At 35.3% G+C, this 16,676-nt stretch overlaps 1 protein-coding gene across 4 annotated transcripts; it reads left to right on the top strand.

The window, feature by feature from the left end:
• The first annotated feature begins 345 nt into the window (after nucleotides 1–345).
• Nucleotides 346–12,281, top strand: LOC135839825 (sodium/calcium exchanger Calx-like). Of its 4 annotated transcripts, none has more exons than XM_065356041.1 (15): nucleotides 346–855; nucleotides 4,981–5,235; nucleotides 5,906–6,192; nucleotides 6,388–6,610; nucleotides 6,753–6,882; nucleotides 9,234–9,342; nucleotides 9,466–9,650; nucleotides 9,755–9,848; nucleotides 10,036–10,177; nucleotides 10,262–10,455; nucleotides 10,619–10,763; nucleotides 10,870–11,048; nucleotides 11,202–11,352; nucleotides 11,456–11,634; nucleotides 11,740–12,281. In XM_065356041.1, exons 2-15 carry the CDS (start codon nucleotides 4,992–4,994, stop codon nucleotides 11,980–11,982), a joined length of 2,505 nt encoding a protein of 834 aa, XP_065212113.1. In that variant the 5' UTR covers nucleotides 346–855; nucleotides 4,981–4,991; the 3' UTR covers nucleotides 11,983–12,281. The 4 variants fall into 4 exon arrangements, with proteins under 4 accessions (XP_065212113.1, XP_065212110.1, XP_065212112.1 ...); XM_065356038.1 differs by having other exon boundaries at nucleotides 6,388–6,619; XM_065356040.1 differs by lacking the exon at nucleotides 346–855 and having other exon boundaries at nucleotides 4,762–5,235; nucleotides 6,388–6,619.
• Nucleotides 12,282–16,676: the final 4,395 nt, after the last annotated feature.

The raw sequence follows: 16,676 nt of genomic DNA, 5'->3' as shown, positions 1-16,676 counted from the left end.
TTCAAATTAACGTTATCATATGTTTCAAATTGGTGCCAAAAAAAATTTCCTTGGCAGTGACTTTGAGCAATATTAGCATCATAAATAACGTTAACAGGCTAATAAGTACGAAATAATCCAATTATTTCGTTTTTCCAAAGATACTAGGTAGGTATGGTATACGTTTCACATAAAATATAAAAAATCACGAATGAAATAATATACAGACTGCAGATACAGATAGGAAATTAGGAATGTAGGTAATGTACCCATGCAGTGGTAGGTTCAGGTTCGTTTGGCACGAATTAAACTTAACGGTTCGGTTCGATAATTGAAATAATTTATGTAGTGTAATGTTGAATATTGTTACTCTTGTCTATAGATGAACTGTTGTGTCTTTTCAGTGTCGATAGTTTTTAATTATTGTACGGGCGATAAGTGTGCTCTTCTTCATAAAAGTATACTTTGGTCGGAGTATTTTGTATTCGATTCGAAGTACCTACTTCGTCAGTACTCAACTACGAGATGAGCTGGGTTTAAGATACAATGTCTCGTAAACATTTTGTACTCATTAACAGTATGATACACCAACGATACAAACCTGTTCGATACACATAGTTTCAATTTAAATGTAGGTCCAGGTATACGCGCTTTATTGTTTTTACATGTCGGATTGTCGGTCTCGGTATGCAAGTGCTTTCACTAGCATTAAATTTCTCGGTGGTTTGCACTTCGGAGTGATTTGATTACGCTTATCATTTCGAATTTTTTTTCATATGTGTGTGTAATCATGGTGATGATGTGATTCAATAACACTCGTATTAGGTGCAGTTAGAAAAACTATTATCCATTTATCGCCCAATCGCCTATGATTAGGTAAGTGACGTATCTAACTGAATTCTTTTTTTTCTTTTTTTTTTTTTTTTTAAATTTAGAACAACACTACAATGTCAATGTGAAATTAGGAAAATGTATGACTTCGGTGTTAAGTAGCTATAATTAGTACGACGTACAGTTGAATATTTCTTATCTTGTTGGTCGCGTGTGATTTTTCGTACCTATATAATGTAGATAAAAATGTACACGTTATATGTCAGTAATCTGATAAACGAATGATAATGAGTGACGTTGCTAGGATTCTGGGCTGGAGTATTATCGAACGTGCAAATTTTCGAAATCCTATTTAATTGGACTAAAAAATTGGGAGAGTATACTAACGTAATTAAAAATACAGTTGAGTTATATTGCTGCGATAAAATGAGTAGACAGATATCACGTTCAAGAGCTTTCCATGCTTAAGCTTATCGGCAGAGTAAAGTACGTAGACGTACCTAGACCTACCCGTAAAGGTACATTGTACTTACTCATTTCAAGGATTTCTGTTTTGCAATCAATTTGTTTTTCCTTTCTATATCACTCTTTACTTTAAATATATTTTCGTGTTTTATGCGCGTCTTACTCGTATGTATGAATCATTAGCTGCGATTAGGTAATTTTGATACGTGCATTCCATATTATGCAGGAAAATTTCTCAAAAATTGATAGATAAAGTATATTACGAGTAATAATGTTTGGTTCAAGCGGCTACCACCGTCCTCCAAATGCATCTAATTTTTTATTTCTTTTCTTTTTTTGCGTCGAATTTAATTTATCATTGCCTACTTACTTGGACTTTTAGTCAAAGGAAAAAATTCACCCATAGAATTTAGCGTGAGTTCAATTAAATATGTAGGGTAGGTATTGTTTCAATTGTTTTTATGGTTGATATGAATCCACAAGCCACACACTCACTTATGCGTACTTACAAGTGGCAGTAAGTATCTAAAAAAATTTCATGTAACCTTGAGATCCCACGTTCAAGACACATTTGTGGATTTGATCTAAAATAACGATGACGTTATAGGTACCTCTACCTACTATAGTGTCAATGCACAATTCCGATTTGGCTTTGAAGATCACCCTTGGCCTTTATAGTCCGGCATATGACAATAGGAGTAATTGCATCCCCCCGCCGATCCTCCGGGACAACTTTTTTCTTAGAGGGGACATCCTAAGGAACATTTTAAAGCAAACTTGCCCAAAAAAAAGTTGGCCTTACTTACAAAATGGCGGCCATTTTGATTGACAGGTCAGCCGAAATCGCACATTTCGCGTTTCAACATAGAACTTGCACGAAATTTTTCAAAGTTTACAAAGGGAAAGATCATGCGAAAATTCATCACCTGTCAAAATTTCAAGTGCTAAAGTGCGTTTTTCGATTTTTGGTGAATTTTTGAAAATCCCATTTAGGCCAAAAATGAGGGAAAAAATCAAAATTTTACCAAATTGACCAAGAAAGCTAAAATTTGGGATATACCCTATTTTCGACATGTCAAATCGATTGGAAACGGTTTCAACCCGCTTTGAGCAGTTCTGGAGCCTCCAGCAGATTTTTGAAACTTTGAATTTTCACAAAATTTCATCAAATGGAAATGGAAAGCTGAAATTTACTCTACACTCCAATTTTAACACCCTCTGAAGACGACTTCAGGTGGGTTCAAGTCATTTTAGAGCCTCCAGCGACTTTTTTGAAAATTACTGGAGCCTCCAGTAGATTTTTGAAACTTGAAATTTCCTCAAAATTTTATCAAACTGAGGTGGAGAGTCGAAATTCATTCTGCAAACTAATTTCAATACGCTACGAAGTTGACTGCTGGTGGATTTCCAGTCGTTTTGGAGCCTCCAGCGACTTTTTTGAAAATTATGGTGCCCCACGCCGATTTTTTAAACTTTAAATTTTCACAAAATTTCATCAAACTGAGATTGAGAGTCGAAATTCATACTGCAAACTAATTTTAACACCCTCTGAAGACGACTTCAGGTGGGTTCAAGTCATTTTAGATCCTCCAGCGACTTTTTTGAAAATTACTGGAGCCTCCAGCAGATGTTTGAAACTCTAAATTTTCACAAAATTTCATCATTGGAGATAGAAAGCTGAAATTTACTCTACACTCCAATTTTAACACCCTCTGAAGACGACTTCAGATGGGTTCAAGCCATCTTAGGGCCTCTAACGACTTTTCTCAAAATTACTGGAGCCTCCAGTACATTTTTGAAACTTGAAATTTCCCCAACATTAATTTATCAAATGGAGTTGGTAAGCTGAAATTTACTTCTCATACTACATACATGGTGGTTTCAAATGGTTTTGAAGCTTCCAGCTATACTTTTAGGAAATTTCAATTTTCGAAAAAAAAACTCCATATACCTAACCTTTCAAAAAGTCGCTGGAGGCTCCAAAACGACTGGAAATCCACCAGCAGTCAACTTCGTAGCGTATTGAAATTAGTTGGCAGAATGAATTTCAACTCTCCATCTCAGTTTGATAAAATTTTGAGGAAATTTCAAGTTTCAAACATCTGCTGGAGGCTCCAGTAATTTTCAAAAAAGTCGCTGGAGACTCTAAAATGACTTGAACCCACCTGAAGTCGTCTTCAGAGAGTGTTAAAATTGGAGCGTAGTGTAAATTTCAGCTTTCCATCTCCATTTGATGAAATTTTGTGAAAATTTAAAGTTTCAAACATCTGCTGGAGGCTTCAGGAATTTTCAAAAAGTCGCTGGAGGCTCCAAAACGACTTGAAATTCACCTGCAGTACTTTGTAGCCTATTGAATTTAGTTTTTAGAATAAATTTCAGCTTTACAACTCCAATTTGATGGAATTTTGTGGAAATTTCGAGTTTCAAAAATCTGCTGGAGGTTCCAGAACTGCTCAAAACGGGTTGAAACCGTTTCCAATCGATTTGACATGTCGAAAATAGGGTATATCCCAAATTTCAGCTTTCTTGGTCAATTTGGTAAAATTTTGATTTTTTCCCTCATTTTTGGCCTAAATGGGATTTTCAAAAATTCACCAAAAGCGAAAAACGCACTTTAGCACTTGGAATTTTGACAGGTGATGAATTTTTACATGATCTTTCGATCTACCTTTGTAAACTTTGAAAAATTTCGTGCAAGTTCTATGTTGAAACGCAAAATGTGCGATTTCGGCTGACCTGTCAATCAAAATGGCCGCCTTTTTGTAAGTAAGGCCAACTTTTTTTTGGGCAAGTTTGCTTTAAAATGTTCCTTAGGACGTCCCCTTTAAGAAAAAAGTTGTCCCGGAGGATCGGCGGGGTGGGGTTGCAATTACTGCTATTGTCATATGCTGGACTATTAGGAAAGAAGGTACAGACGTACAGACGTTATTGGGAAGAAATAAAAATTTATAAGTAGACATTTCCCCCCCCCCTTTTACGATATGGGTAGGTAAGTAGGTACTCGATCAAATGTTCATTGAAAATAATTCAAGTCAGAAAAAGCATTTGAAGGGAAAATTCTAATTTAGGATTTTTCAGTAAGTAAATAAACATTTTTCATACGCACACTGACAATAAATATTATCACGAAAGATCTAAGAGTATTCGCCATCCTCCCATCCCGGTGAAAAAAATATACTCGTAATATGATGTTGTATAGCGATATGGATATATATCTGCAGGCCTACTTAATGTAGGTATAGGTAATTCACAACTTGAATGATACGTATACGTACTAACTTGTGTTTGTACGTACTTGAGAAAAAAAGAAGCAAAACAAAAAAAATGTGGTAACATTATTCGTCACATCTTCAAATAAGTAACTTTTATTTTCGTTGGAAACTGGTTATCTAGTAATTACGCATACCTGTTGGCCGCTGGGCGATGTTGATAATTTACATTTCCCAGAATCCAGAACCCACCTACAAGCAAATTCACCTACCATACCATCACATCAATTGATACACGCAGCTCATGACTATATGGCTTAATACTTCTTGTAGTACTTGTACGCTACAACAACTCTCAGTTTCAGTGTCGTTTGAACTTTTTCATCGGCAGGCATGCGGTCGTTTATGAATATGTGTATTTCGTCGTATTTTTCGTAATATTTTCATTTACGTATTCACGTCGAGTGATTGATTTTCTTTTTTTTTTTATATATAGAATTGTGCGCGATGGGTCACGACTCGAACCACAGCCGATATCCGTGGGGTCCTGAGGATATTTGTGCGCCCGGATTAATTCTACCTTTATTGGATGAGCGATTATGGAGTACGTGGTTTCGAACATTGGCGTACTTTTGTACGCTGTTGTATTTTTTCATCGGAATTGCCATCATAACGCAAATATTTATGACATCCATCGATAGAATTACAAGTCATACGAGAAAAATTTATCTGGCTAATAAAGTTAAACGAGGTACGTAGCTGATTTCATTGCATCTGGTTATAGTTACCTATCTGTATGTTATAGTACATTTTGTATGATGCTTATATTCAGTGCTGGACTCGAATGGTGAGTGTGAATTACCTGGAGTTTCCTATTTTGAAAATATATCTATATTGTAATGCAACACTCAATTATTTCGAAGCGTAGCTGTAGTCCGACTTTGAAAATTCCTTTTCCTATCTAGGGGTGAAAAGTACTACTTTTCCAACCTCGCGAGAATCGCTCGGATGTAAAAATAAGTACTTTCCACCCTCGTTCAGGAAAAATTACTTCACTAAACTCGGAGAAAAAGTGATTTTGAACTCGTGTGAGTTGTTCCCCTCACTTCGTTCGGGTCACAAACCTCACCCTCGTCCAAAATCACTTTTTCGGCCCTCGTTGTGTAATATACTATTTCTAATATGGCCCCTTTTCCCTTCAGTTTTCAAAGATAGGCAACTTGTTCATCTCGCGTAGTTTTTCATGCTAGGATAAGTTTTGTTCACCCTTCCTCACACACCCTACCATGCCTGCAGATATAGGTACCTAATTGGTACCAATTCGTACCATTCTATCTGATATCTGCTAACAAATGACCAATTAAGTAGGTAATCAATACGATGATTTTACTTTTTTAAATCTTGTATTTTTAACCAGATAGACGGTAGCAGTGATTCTTTCGAGTCTATATTGAAAGAAGATGAACCTGAAATTATTGAAGTGCGAGTATGGAACGATACTGTTGCCAATTTGTTGCTCATGGCCTTCGGTACTGCATCGCCAGAAATTTTACTATCGATTGTGGAAACTGTCGCACATAATTTCGAATCAGGAAAACTGGGTCCATCCACTATCGTTGGTTCGGCGGCTTTTAATTTATTAATCATCACCAGCATTTGTATTCTTGCCTTGCCTCCTGGAGAAATAAAAAAAGTTCATAGAATGAAAGTAGGTATAATATTCTCCCTATCTACCTAGTTAGTATAACTTTTCAACTTGCATAGCTACTCGTTTCTCATTATTTTCTAATACATACCTACTTACTCACGTTGAGATCTAAATTGAAGAAAAAAAAACAACAAACAAACACACGACCTTCCTTTAGTATTAATTTTATTTAATCTAAGCTCGTTTATTTTTCAGGTATTCTTAGTGACCGGATTATTCAGCTTCTTCGCTTACATATGGCTGTTATTGATTCTACGGTACATTTCGCCGGATGTTGTGGAATTATGGGAAGCTTCGATAACTTTTATATTGTTTCCAATTTTGATCGTTTTCGCTTACGTCGCAGATCGTGATTATTTCGGATTTTTGCAATCAAAAGATATGAAACGACAATTGGAGCTTACTACTTTGCAAGGCGGTGAGTTGAGTACGTATACAAAATACTACCTACCTACCCAATACTTATCCAGATTGAGATTGCTTTTTACGTCCTATCAAAGCGAAACATTAAATTAGGTAACCAAACTAGTGTAATTGGTGGTAAATTATTTGATTATCAGATGGCAAGCCTAAAACGTTGTGTAAGGCCAATGGAGAAGTCGACAGAGAAAATTTGATTAAATTCGTCAAAGAAGTTAAAAAGTTTCCCAATTTAAAAGAAGAAGAAATCGCTCTGTTAGCCGCTACAAAGTGAGTTTGGTGTACCTAGACCTACATATTATTTTATGTATAAGTAAGTACTAAGTAGGTAAGTTTAGTACATTTTTTCAAAAAGAGAGCTAGGTGATCATTGACATAAATTCGTAGGATTTCGATGTCCAGGTTTAGGTATAAAAACTAAAATCAACGTTTAAAATTCTTTTTCAACACGAAAATGTCACGCAAGTGTAGTATTTATTTACTAAATTGAAGCTGTGTTTCTGCATTTCTATTTGCAATTGTATTTCATAGGTATAAGTATGTAATTACCGAAACGTGCTAAAGTATAGAAATCTGGCTTTCAAAAATTGTAATTACCTACGGGTTTTATAAGTAACCTAACACGTTTCAAAAATTACACCGTATTGAATTGAATGCACCAATATTGCTAGGTACCTACTTCGTAGAAAATCAATTTTCCTCAAAATTTCTTATCCAAGTTTTTTGATTACAAAAAATAGGTATTTCAATTATTCGCTTTACGGCTCTAAGGATTGCATTCTTAGAATTGAGATATTAGTCTGGTAGATAGGTAGGTAGGTAGGTATACTAATTAGTCCGGCATATGACAATATGAGTAATTGCACACCCCCCCCCCCCCCGGGAGAATCCTCCGGGACAACTTTTTTCTGAAAGGGGACATCCTAAGGAACATTTTAAAGCAAACTTGCCCAAAAAAAAGTTGGCCTTACTTACAGAATGGCGGCCATTTTGATTGACAGGTCAGCCGAAATCGCACATTTCGCGTTTCAACATAGAACTTGCACGAAATTTTTCAAACTTTACAAAGGTAGATCGAAAGATCATGCAAAAATTCATCATTTGTCAAAATTTCAAGTGCTAAAGTGCGTTTTTCGATTTTTGGTGAATTTTTGAAAATCCAATTTAGGCCAAAAATGAGGGAAAAAATCAAAATTTCACCTAATTGACCAAGAAAGCTGAAATTTGGGATATACCCTATTTTCGACGTTCCAAATCGATTGGAAACGGTTTCAACCCGTTTTGAGCAGTTCTGGAGCCTCCAACAGATTTTTGAAACTCGAAATTCCCACAAAATTTCATCCAATTGGAGTTATAAAGCTGTTTATTCTAAAAACTAATTTCAATACGCTACGAAGTACTGCAGGTGAATTTCAAGTCGTTTTGGATCCTCCAGCGACTTTTTGATCTGGTGGGTTCAAGCCATTTTAGGGCCTCTAGCAACTTTTCTGAAAATTACTGGAGCCTCCAGTAGATTTTTGAAACTTGAAATTTCCCCAAAATTTCATCAAACTGAGATGGAGAGTCGAAATCCATTCTGCAAACAAATTTCAATACGCTACAAAGTAGTGCTGGTGTATTTCAAGACGTTTTGGAGCCTCCAGCGACTTTTTGAAGGGTTGTACGGCGTTTTTTTGGAAAAATGAAATTTCCTAAAAGTAGCTGGAAGCATCAAAACCATTTGAAACCACCTGTAGTCTGCGAAGTAAATTTCAGCTTGCTAACTCCATTTGATAAATTAATGTTGGGGAAATTTCAAGTGTCAAAAATCTACTGGAGACTCCAGTAATTTTCAGAAAAGTCGCTGGAGGCTCTAAAATGACTTGAACCCACCTGAAGTCGTCTTTAGAGGGTGTTACAATTGGAGTGTAGAGTAAATTTCAGCTTCCCATCCCCATTTTGATGAAATTTTGTGAAAATTTAAAGTTTCAAAAATCTGCTGGAGGCTTCAGGAATTTTCAAAAAGTCGCTAGAGGCTCCAAAACGACTTGAAATTCTCCTGCAGTACTTCGTAGCCTATTGAATTTAGTTTTTAGAATAAATTTCAGCTTTACAACTCCAATTTCAAGGAATTTTGTGGAAATTTCGAGTTTCAAAAATCTGCTGGAGGCTCCAGAACTGCTCAAAACGGGTTGAAACCGTTTCCAATCGATTTGGTATGTCGAAAATAGGGTATATCCCAAATTTTAGCTTTCTTGGTCAATTTGGTAAAATTTTGATTTTTTCCCTCATTTTTGGCCTAAATTGGATTTTCAAAAATTCACCAAAAATCGAAAAACGCACTTTAGCACTTGAAATTTTGACAGGTGATAAATTTTTGCATGATCGGAAATCTCACTGCGGTATTAGCTACTGGATTTAGCTATGTTCATAATTTTATGAACAACCAAACTTTTTGCAGATGACCCTCTTATCTTCGAAATTTTCATTTCATTTTCATCTTTTGCAAATAATCTATCGTACCTAATAAAATGTTCGCCAAAAATCATTTCATCTATAGGAATTTACAATAATTTACTTAGCGTATAATATTCTACGTATCATTTACAAAAATATATACGTATACCTATCTTAATTTACAGATTAGTCGACGAAAGTAGTCGTTCAGCAAACTGGCACAGAATAAACAGCGTTAGAAAATTTACTGGAAATAAAAATGGACAACCTGTGCTGTGCAATAAATTAAAAGAGGTAGGCTATAAGGCTCGCATTAATTCGTTTACCAATAACAAAACTTATTACTTATTATGTCCGCTGAATACCTATAGTAGCTGTAATTGAAAAAAAATATTGTCATTTCAATAAATTTTTCAGGTATACGAGATAATAAAAAATCACCCAGATGGTTTAAAATTGGGAGAATTACCTCAAACTCCCGAGTCTGAAGACGTTTCACTTATTGAATTCCATTGCCCCAGAATGGCTGTAAAGGAAAACATTGGTAATTTCTTTGTAACTGTTTGGAGGCATGGAAATTTAGATAAAGAAGCGAGAGTTAGGTTTGTAATTTATCTTCATGATCATGAAGCTATAGGTATTTGTATACCTATTCAATTAAACGATAGATATTAGTATGTAAACGAGAAAAAAAATCAATGTTTAGAATTGAAACCATCGATGGAACAGCCAAACGAATTGAAGATTACATTCCAATCAGAGAGGTGTTAACTTTTGCACCGAATGAGGATCAAAAAAAGGTAACTTTTTACGCTTAATTACTTACATTGTTACGAGCATATGAAACCTGAGGAAAAAATCTTCAGACCAGATCGTTGATAAACGCGTGTACCTATATACTTTGTTGATGAAAGAAGGTCATTGCAATGCTATTGTCAGTATATATGTACTTCATTCATTACCTATCTTCATTTTTGTATTGCGTAGGTCGCCGTTTCAATAGTGAACGATAATAAATGGGAACCCGACGAAGAATTTTTCTTAAGGTTAACTGTGGTGGGAAAATACGCTGATCGAGTTAAACTGGGTCAATACTCCATAATGGAAGTAACCATTATCGACGACGAAGGTTAACATTGTTTAATTTTTGATGTTTTGAAATTTTCATCTGTCGATAATTTGGCAAAAAGATGAAACTTTGGAATTTTTGTAGAGCCTGGAATCGTTTCATTCGAAAAACGAGGCATCGTGGTGAAGGAAAGTGCTGGATTGATTTGTGTTCCAGTGATGAGAACTCGTGGAGCAGATGGACGTGTAGTTGTGAAATGGAAAACTATCGATAAAACTGCTATTGCTGGCAGAGATTATGTAGGCGGTGAAGGAGAAGTAGTTTTCGAAGATAAAGAGGTACATACGTCATTTTATTAGACATATACACGTTAGACCTTTCTATGTAGGTACTATATAAACAAAGGTATTAAGTGAGCATTCGCTATATAGGTATAGTCTTTTCAATATACGAGTAAAAAATAATTAGCAATTTTATCGATTTTTTTATTTTTTATTTAAGGTTAAACAAAAAATAAATATCCAAATAATCGACGATATGGATCCGGAGAAAGACGAGTATTTTGAAATAGCACTTTTCGAGCCTACCAACGGAGCTAAAATTGGCAATATTAATAGAACCTTAATCACCATCAGTAACGACGATGGTATGTATATTCATTCTTCATTTAATTTACTTACCTACTTCATTTTAGCGATTCGCCACGTTGACCGTAATCTACATTCGAAATTAAATTTCAATTTTATTTGCAGATTTTAACAGCGTTGCACATAGATTAATGCTCTTGACAGGAGCAAATTTGGATGCTATCAGAGTTCATACCGAAACGTGGGGCGAACAGTTCAAATTGGCGATGAGTGTTGCTGGTGGCGATGTCGAAAACGCTACTACTTTGGATTATGTCACGCACTTTTTCTCATTTTTTTGGAAGGTATGTGAAATGCTGTAGGTACAAATAACACAACGGCATGAAACAAACATGAACACAACGTGTAATATATGTTCACATGCATCTAAGTATTGTGAAATAGGTACCTATATGCTTAAGCGTACGTAATTTGTTAATTGCTTTCTTTTGTTGTAGGTTTTGTTCGCATTAGTGCCTCCGGTGGCAATATTTGATGGTTGGCTTTGCTTCGTTGTTTCATTATGCGTGATTGGAATTATGACAACGATAATTGGCGATTTAGCGACCATATTCGGTTGCTTAATAGGCCTCGATGATTCGTTAACAGGTACCTAGTTTGCATCAAAACATTATTGACCTACATACCTACGTATCATATTTCCGTTGGATGATCGCTTATCTATCTTTTCAATTTTCACGTATTTTTTCAGCTATTACGATCGTAGCTTTGGGAACTACATTGCCAGATATACTCGGCGCTCGCATGGTATCAAAAGCTGAAGCACATGCTGACGGTGCTCTAATCCATATATCTGGTTCGATTGCTGTAAATGTTTTAATTGGTGTGGGTGTGCCATGGTTTGTGGCTGCAGCATATCATGCTCAAAAAGTAAGTATACCTATGCACCTTATGAAAAACTATACTGCACGCACCAAAACGTTCACAAGTTTATTTATTTTTCCATCCGCATCATTCACTTTTTTTTCCCCACAGGGTACACAATTTCAGGTGAAATCTGCTGGTTTAGAGTTCAGCGTTTTATTATTCTCAGTTGCCGCAGTCTTGGCCGCCTTACTACTCGTTTTGAGGAGAAAACTATCGATGTTTGGAAAAGCTGAGCTAGGTGGTCCAATCAAAACGAGATATTTATCTGCAGTAATTCTTGTATCTTTGTGGTTGCTTTATTTATTGTTCAGTTTCCTTCAAATCACTCATGTTATCGATCCTGTTTTTTAATATGGCTACTGGCTCTCAAAGTCTTTCTCGAATAAAATTTGAGTCTGTTTTTAACCCATCGAACATAAGAAACCATTTTTTATGAAATCGAGTCAACCTTTTTGTTTTTATATGTTTTGTATCATTTTTTTAATCAAAAAAGAAAAATTAGTGTAATATTCACCATTTATGTTCCTTCTTCATCTAATCTAACATAATTACCTACGAAATATGTAAAGTACAAAGTACCTATGATCGACTTCCGTTTCTCTCGGAAGTGGAGTTCACGAGCGTGCAATGAATAGTTTTATTCGATTTTTTTTTTTAAAAGTTTGAAGTGTTGTTGCCTTGTTGAGTTGTTGCCGAAGTAAATTGAATTAGATACCCACTAATTATTATTCATTTATGAATCAAATTTCGAGGATTCAACATTGTTTATATATTTTTTTCAAGTTTTTCATTTTTTTATTTATACCTACATATTTTATTCTTTTTATTTTAATTGATTCAATTGAAATTTTAATTTGTTATTGTGTGTCCTAATGTGTAGCTATCCTAATGTAACTTGCATTTTTACATTCGTAATTCTCAAATATAAAATTGTCAGATTTTTTCTTTTTCATTCTAAAATGATTTTCTACTTTCTACGTGTTGAATTGAAATTATAATTGAAATGAAATGAAGAAAAAAATAATTGTAATAAATTCTAGAAAAACTGCAAGCCCGTTTAAAGTATAAGCTGCATTTCGATTTGAATAAAAATTCAAATTTCAAAATTGATGTTTTCAATGTTTTCATGTTTTTGTTTTTCTTTTCTTGAAAAAAATTTTAAAACTGAAAATGCAATATTATTAGGTGATTAAAAAAATATTAAAAATAAAAAATTTTACTTATTTTATTTTCAAAATTTTATTTTAAATTAATTAATTAATTATTTTTAGGCCCGTCACACACTTGCGCTACGCTATGTTTTAAAACGTAGCGCAAAAAAAACGTAGCACATTTGGACAACACACTGTGGCTATACACCGCTACGCTACGTTCTGTTTTATCAGCGCTTTTGAATTGTGATAACAGAAACTTCCACTTTTCTCAGCTTACAAATTCAGTGTATAATTCATGATTTTAAACTTCTAGAGCAGTAAAATGATTTTAAAATATTGTTCAGTCTTTCTAGTCAACTCATCAACTGTCAAAATGCAATAACTCGCCGTATAATAATTGTTCTCTTCGTTTTCGTAATCTTATTACCCCAGGCACTTCACAATTATGATGAAATTTCAGCTTCATAGGAGCAAAAACCAAGTCTTGGAGCAATAAAACACTGTATCCGTACTTCTTCTAACGGATTGTGAAATTAATTACTCTCAAGAATTAATTATTTAGTTTATATATCTCCTGAAAAAGTCAAAAGTGCAACTGCATATCACGTTATCACTATTCCGACCAATCAGAGATCAGCTACGTTTTAAAACGTAGCGCAGTTTTGTAGATCATCTACAAAACTCGGCTATGTTTTCAAAACGTAGCGCATTCAAAACGTAGCGTAGCGTTAGTGTGTGGTCCTATTGTCCGTCTAACATAGCTTGAGCTGAATTGTGTCATTTGCATAAGCCGAATTCCAACAAATTTTTCATGAATTTTTCCAAATTTTTTTGGTTCCCAAAATTTTTTAGAGAGTAAAAATTATTGGCTATGTTTATTTTGCATGTTTATTTATGGCTGATTGGCTGGAAAAAGATTTATTGAAATAGATCAAGATAAAAGCTAATCAATTTGGGAAACCTTTCTGTTATTCCTTTTTGGCTTCCATAAAATGCAACTGACACAATTCAGCTCAAGCTATGTTGGACGGACAATACGTGCACTGCTACATAAGCGGCAACTCGGCAACTTAGCAACTTCGTTTCGCGTCAGTGGAACGAAAATGATAAGAAGTTGCTCGGTTATTGGCTGGAACTAGCAACCAAATCAAAATTTTTTGATTTGGTTGCCAAGTTGCCAGTTGCTGGTTGCTAGTTGCTGCTTATGTAGCAGTCGACTACATATACCTCAATGAAACTAACTTCGCTACGCTACGTTTTAAAACATAGCGTAGCGCAAGTGTGTGACGGGCCAGGGTTTTTGCTGCTAGCAGCATAAGTCGACTGCTACATAAGCAGCAACTAGCAACCAGCAACTGGCAACTTGGCAACCAAATCAAAAAATTTTGATTTGGTTGCTAGTTCCAGCCAATAACCGAGCAACTTCTTATCATTTTCGTTCCACTGACGCGAAACGAAGTTGCTAAGTTGCCGAGTTGCCGCTTATGTAGCAGTGCACTAAGTGGACTGCTACATAAGCGGCAACTCGGCAACTTAGCAACTTCGTTTCGCGTCAGTGGAACGAAAATGATAAGAAGTTGCTCGGTTATTGGCTGGAACTAGCAACCAAATCAAAATTTTTTGATTTGGTTGCCAAGTTGCCAGTTGCTGGTTGCTAGTTGCTGCTTATGTAGCAGTCCACTAAACCCTATTGCAATTGATTATTTTCAATTTAATTTGTAGCCAATCAGCGAGCAGTATTTCGGAGAGACCCATTCTGTGATTTGGATTGGAGAGTGCATGGAGTCTGTGTGACGTCAGCGCCGCGTATAGGCGACGTTTTAACGAAATGTGAAAATGTGTGATGTTCTTTAAACATTCAATCTTTATCGTTTTGCTTTTTGCTTTTGCTAATTAATTACGCTACTGTCAAAACCCCTAATTTCGGACAGGGTACGTAATTTCGGACACTCAGTGTTTTTGCTCTTTTATTGATAAGAACCAAGGGTACAAGTAAAAGTGAACACTTCTTCTATTAGTTTAGATCACGGACAATCTCCCTGATGTAAGAATTTTCATTTTACACTATTTATTTAGCCATTAAAATGGACTTTACAAAGTGCTTCATGTAAAGTGTGGGGAAAAAGTTATTCACAGAGTCTATCCAAATGCTTTCATAACCACGAAAATCGCTCTAAAATATCAAGAAGTCACTGGTAATTAAAAATAAAATTCATTTATCAAATTTCACGTTTTGTTTCTATTATTTAAATCCTAAAAACTGAAAAAGTCGCGAAACGGATCATTATTTCGGACACTTTGGTTAACGCTTTACCGAGTTTGGAAGGGTAACACTGATGCACTTGCAAATGTGTATTTTTCGAGTTCGACGGTATTTTTTCAAGTGTTTTCAGTTTTGATGAAGATATTATACTATTATTTCACTCATTTTCCTAAAAACCATACTGAAAAGTAAAAGTCGGAGTCGTAAAATCATCAAAAAGGAGTTTGATAAGAAATTGTTCAATGTTACCAACTTATTTTTCTAATGAGAAAGTGGATAATGAGAGTGCTGAACATTTCCTTGAAAAATCGTTTTTCTCTACATTTCACATCATGATTCGAGCTGTTTTTGATTGGAGTTGTTTTTCAGAGGTAAATAATTTCTTTTTCAACTAAAATTTTCGAGTTCCCACGTTAAAGAAAAAGTGTCCGAAATTAGGGTACCTTGGACCTAATTTCGGACACTTTTCGGATTCAAATTAAATAAACAAAATCACGTAAAATTTATAAATTGATGCTCAAAAACGATTCACACGATGACACTCTATGAGAATGTGAAGACAAACACCAAGTTGAATCGCTCGTTTTAAAGCCTTTTTCGAAAAACGTGAAAAAGTGTCCGAAATTAGGGGTTTTGACAGTAATTAAGTAATTATCACTGAATGACAATGACTGAATGTACATATGATATGATAAATGATAGTAGGGATGGAAAGCAGAAAGCTAGCTGAAAGCTGAGGAAGTAGGGGGGGTTGAAAGCTATTGTTAGCTAAGCAAGTAGCAACTTAAAAGCTAGCGAAAGCCAGAAGCTTTTTATTCAGTTTTCTTTATTTTTTTTTGCAAATTCGTTACTCCGTAAATTTCTTCTTGCTTTTGGCTGTGATCAAAATGATCAAATTTACGAAAAATGAATAAAAAATAAAAAAAAGCACCTAACAAAAAGCAAAAACCCTTTGCAATCAGCGAATAGCTGATAGCTTGTTTAAATTTTTATTCACAGAAAAAAATGAAAAAATTTTTAAAAAATGATCTAGTGGCTCTCTCTATCGGGGATTCAGAACTACAAAAGTTATTCTCCAACGTTTCCGTTCTGAATAGAGCCCTGCGCCGACGACGAAATGATCGGCGGCGGCTATGGTGAGCGCAGCGTTGTGGCTGGCGGCGTAGCCGATTCCAGCCGACGTTTTCAGCGGCGGCAAAAATTTTACTCGGCTGCGGCTCAGCCGGCTACAAAGGTTGAAATTTTGAGGTAATTTTCTGTAAATCATAAAATTACCTCAAAATACAAATTTTTTGCGAAAATTATTCAGCTTCTCAAATAAGCATTTAGCATTCTTTTCCAAGCTGAGAAGAGAAATCATTCTAGGTAGTGCGTGGCGAAATTGAAAAATTTAGCCACTTGAAAAAATCCAAAATATGGGGAAAATTTCCCTGAAATTTGCCATTTGAGTGATTCAAATCGGCTCAGCCGAGCAAGGCGGCTTCAAAAATTTTTAAAGCGGCGGCGGCGGCTCAAAAAATGTGTGAAAAATTGGTGGCGGCGGCGGCGCGGCGCGGCGGCGCAGGGCTCTAGTTCTGAATATATATTCTCTGTGAAATTGAACCTTCTCTTCACGGAAATTTTTTTCG

Source organism: Planococcus citri, chromosome 3 (assembly GCF_950023065.1).
Source record: "Planococcus citri chromosome 3, ihPlaCitr1.1, whole genome shotgun sequence".
Lineage (NCBI taxonomy): Eukaryota > Metazoa > Arthropoda > Insecta > Hemiptera > Pseudococcidae > Planococcus > Planococcus citri.
This window is presented reverse-complemented; position numbering and strand designations above follow the sequence as displayed.

Bases quoted from the DNA above. Each gene is read 5' to 3' on its own strand.
- LOC135839825 (XM_065356038.1), top strand. From the start codon at position 4,992: ATGGGTCACGACTCGAACCACAGCCGATATCCGTGGGGTCCTGAGGAT. The intron at 9,343-9,465 runs GTAGGCTATAAG...TAAATTTTTCAG, and splicing joins TGTGCAATAAATTAAAAGAG to GTATACGAGATAATAAAAAA. The intron at 11,353-11,455 runs GTACCTAGTTTG...GTATTTTTTCAG, and splicing joins CCTCGATGATTCGTTAACAG to CTATTACGATCGTAGCTTTG.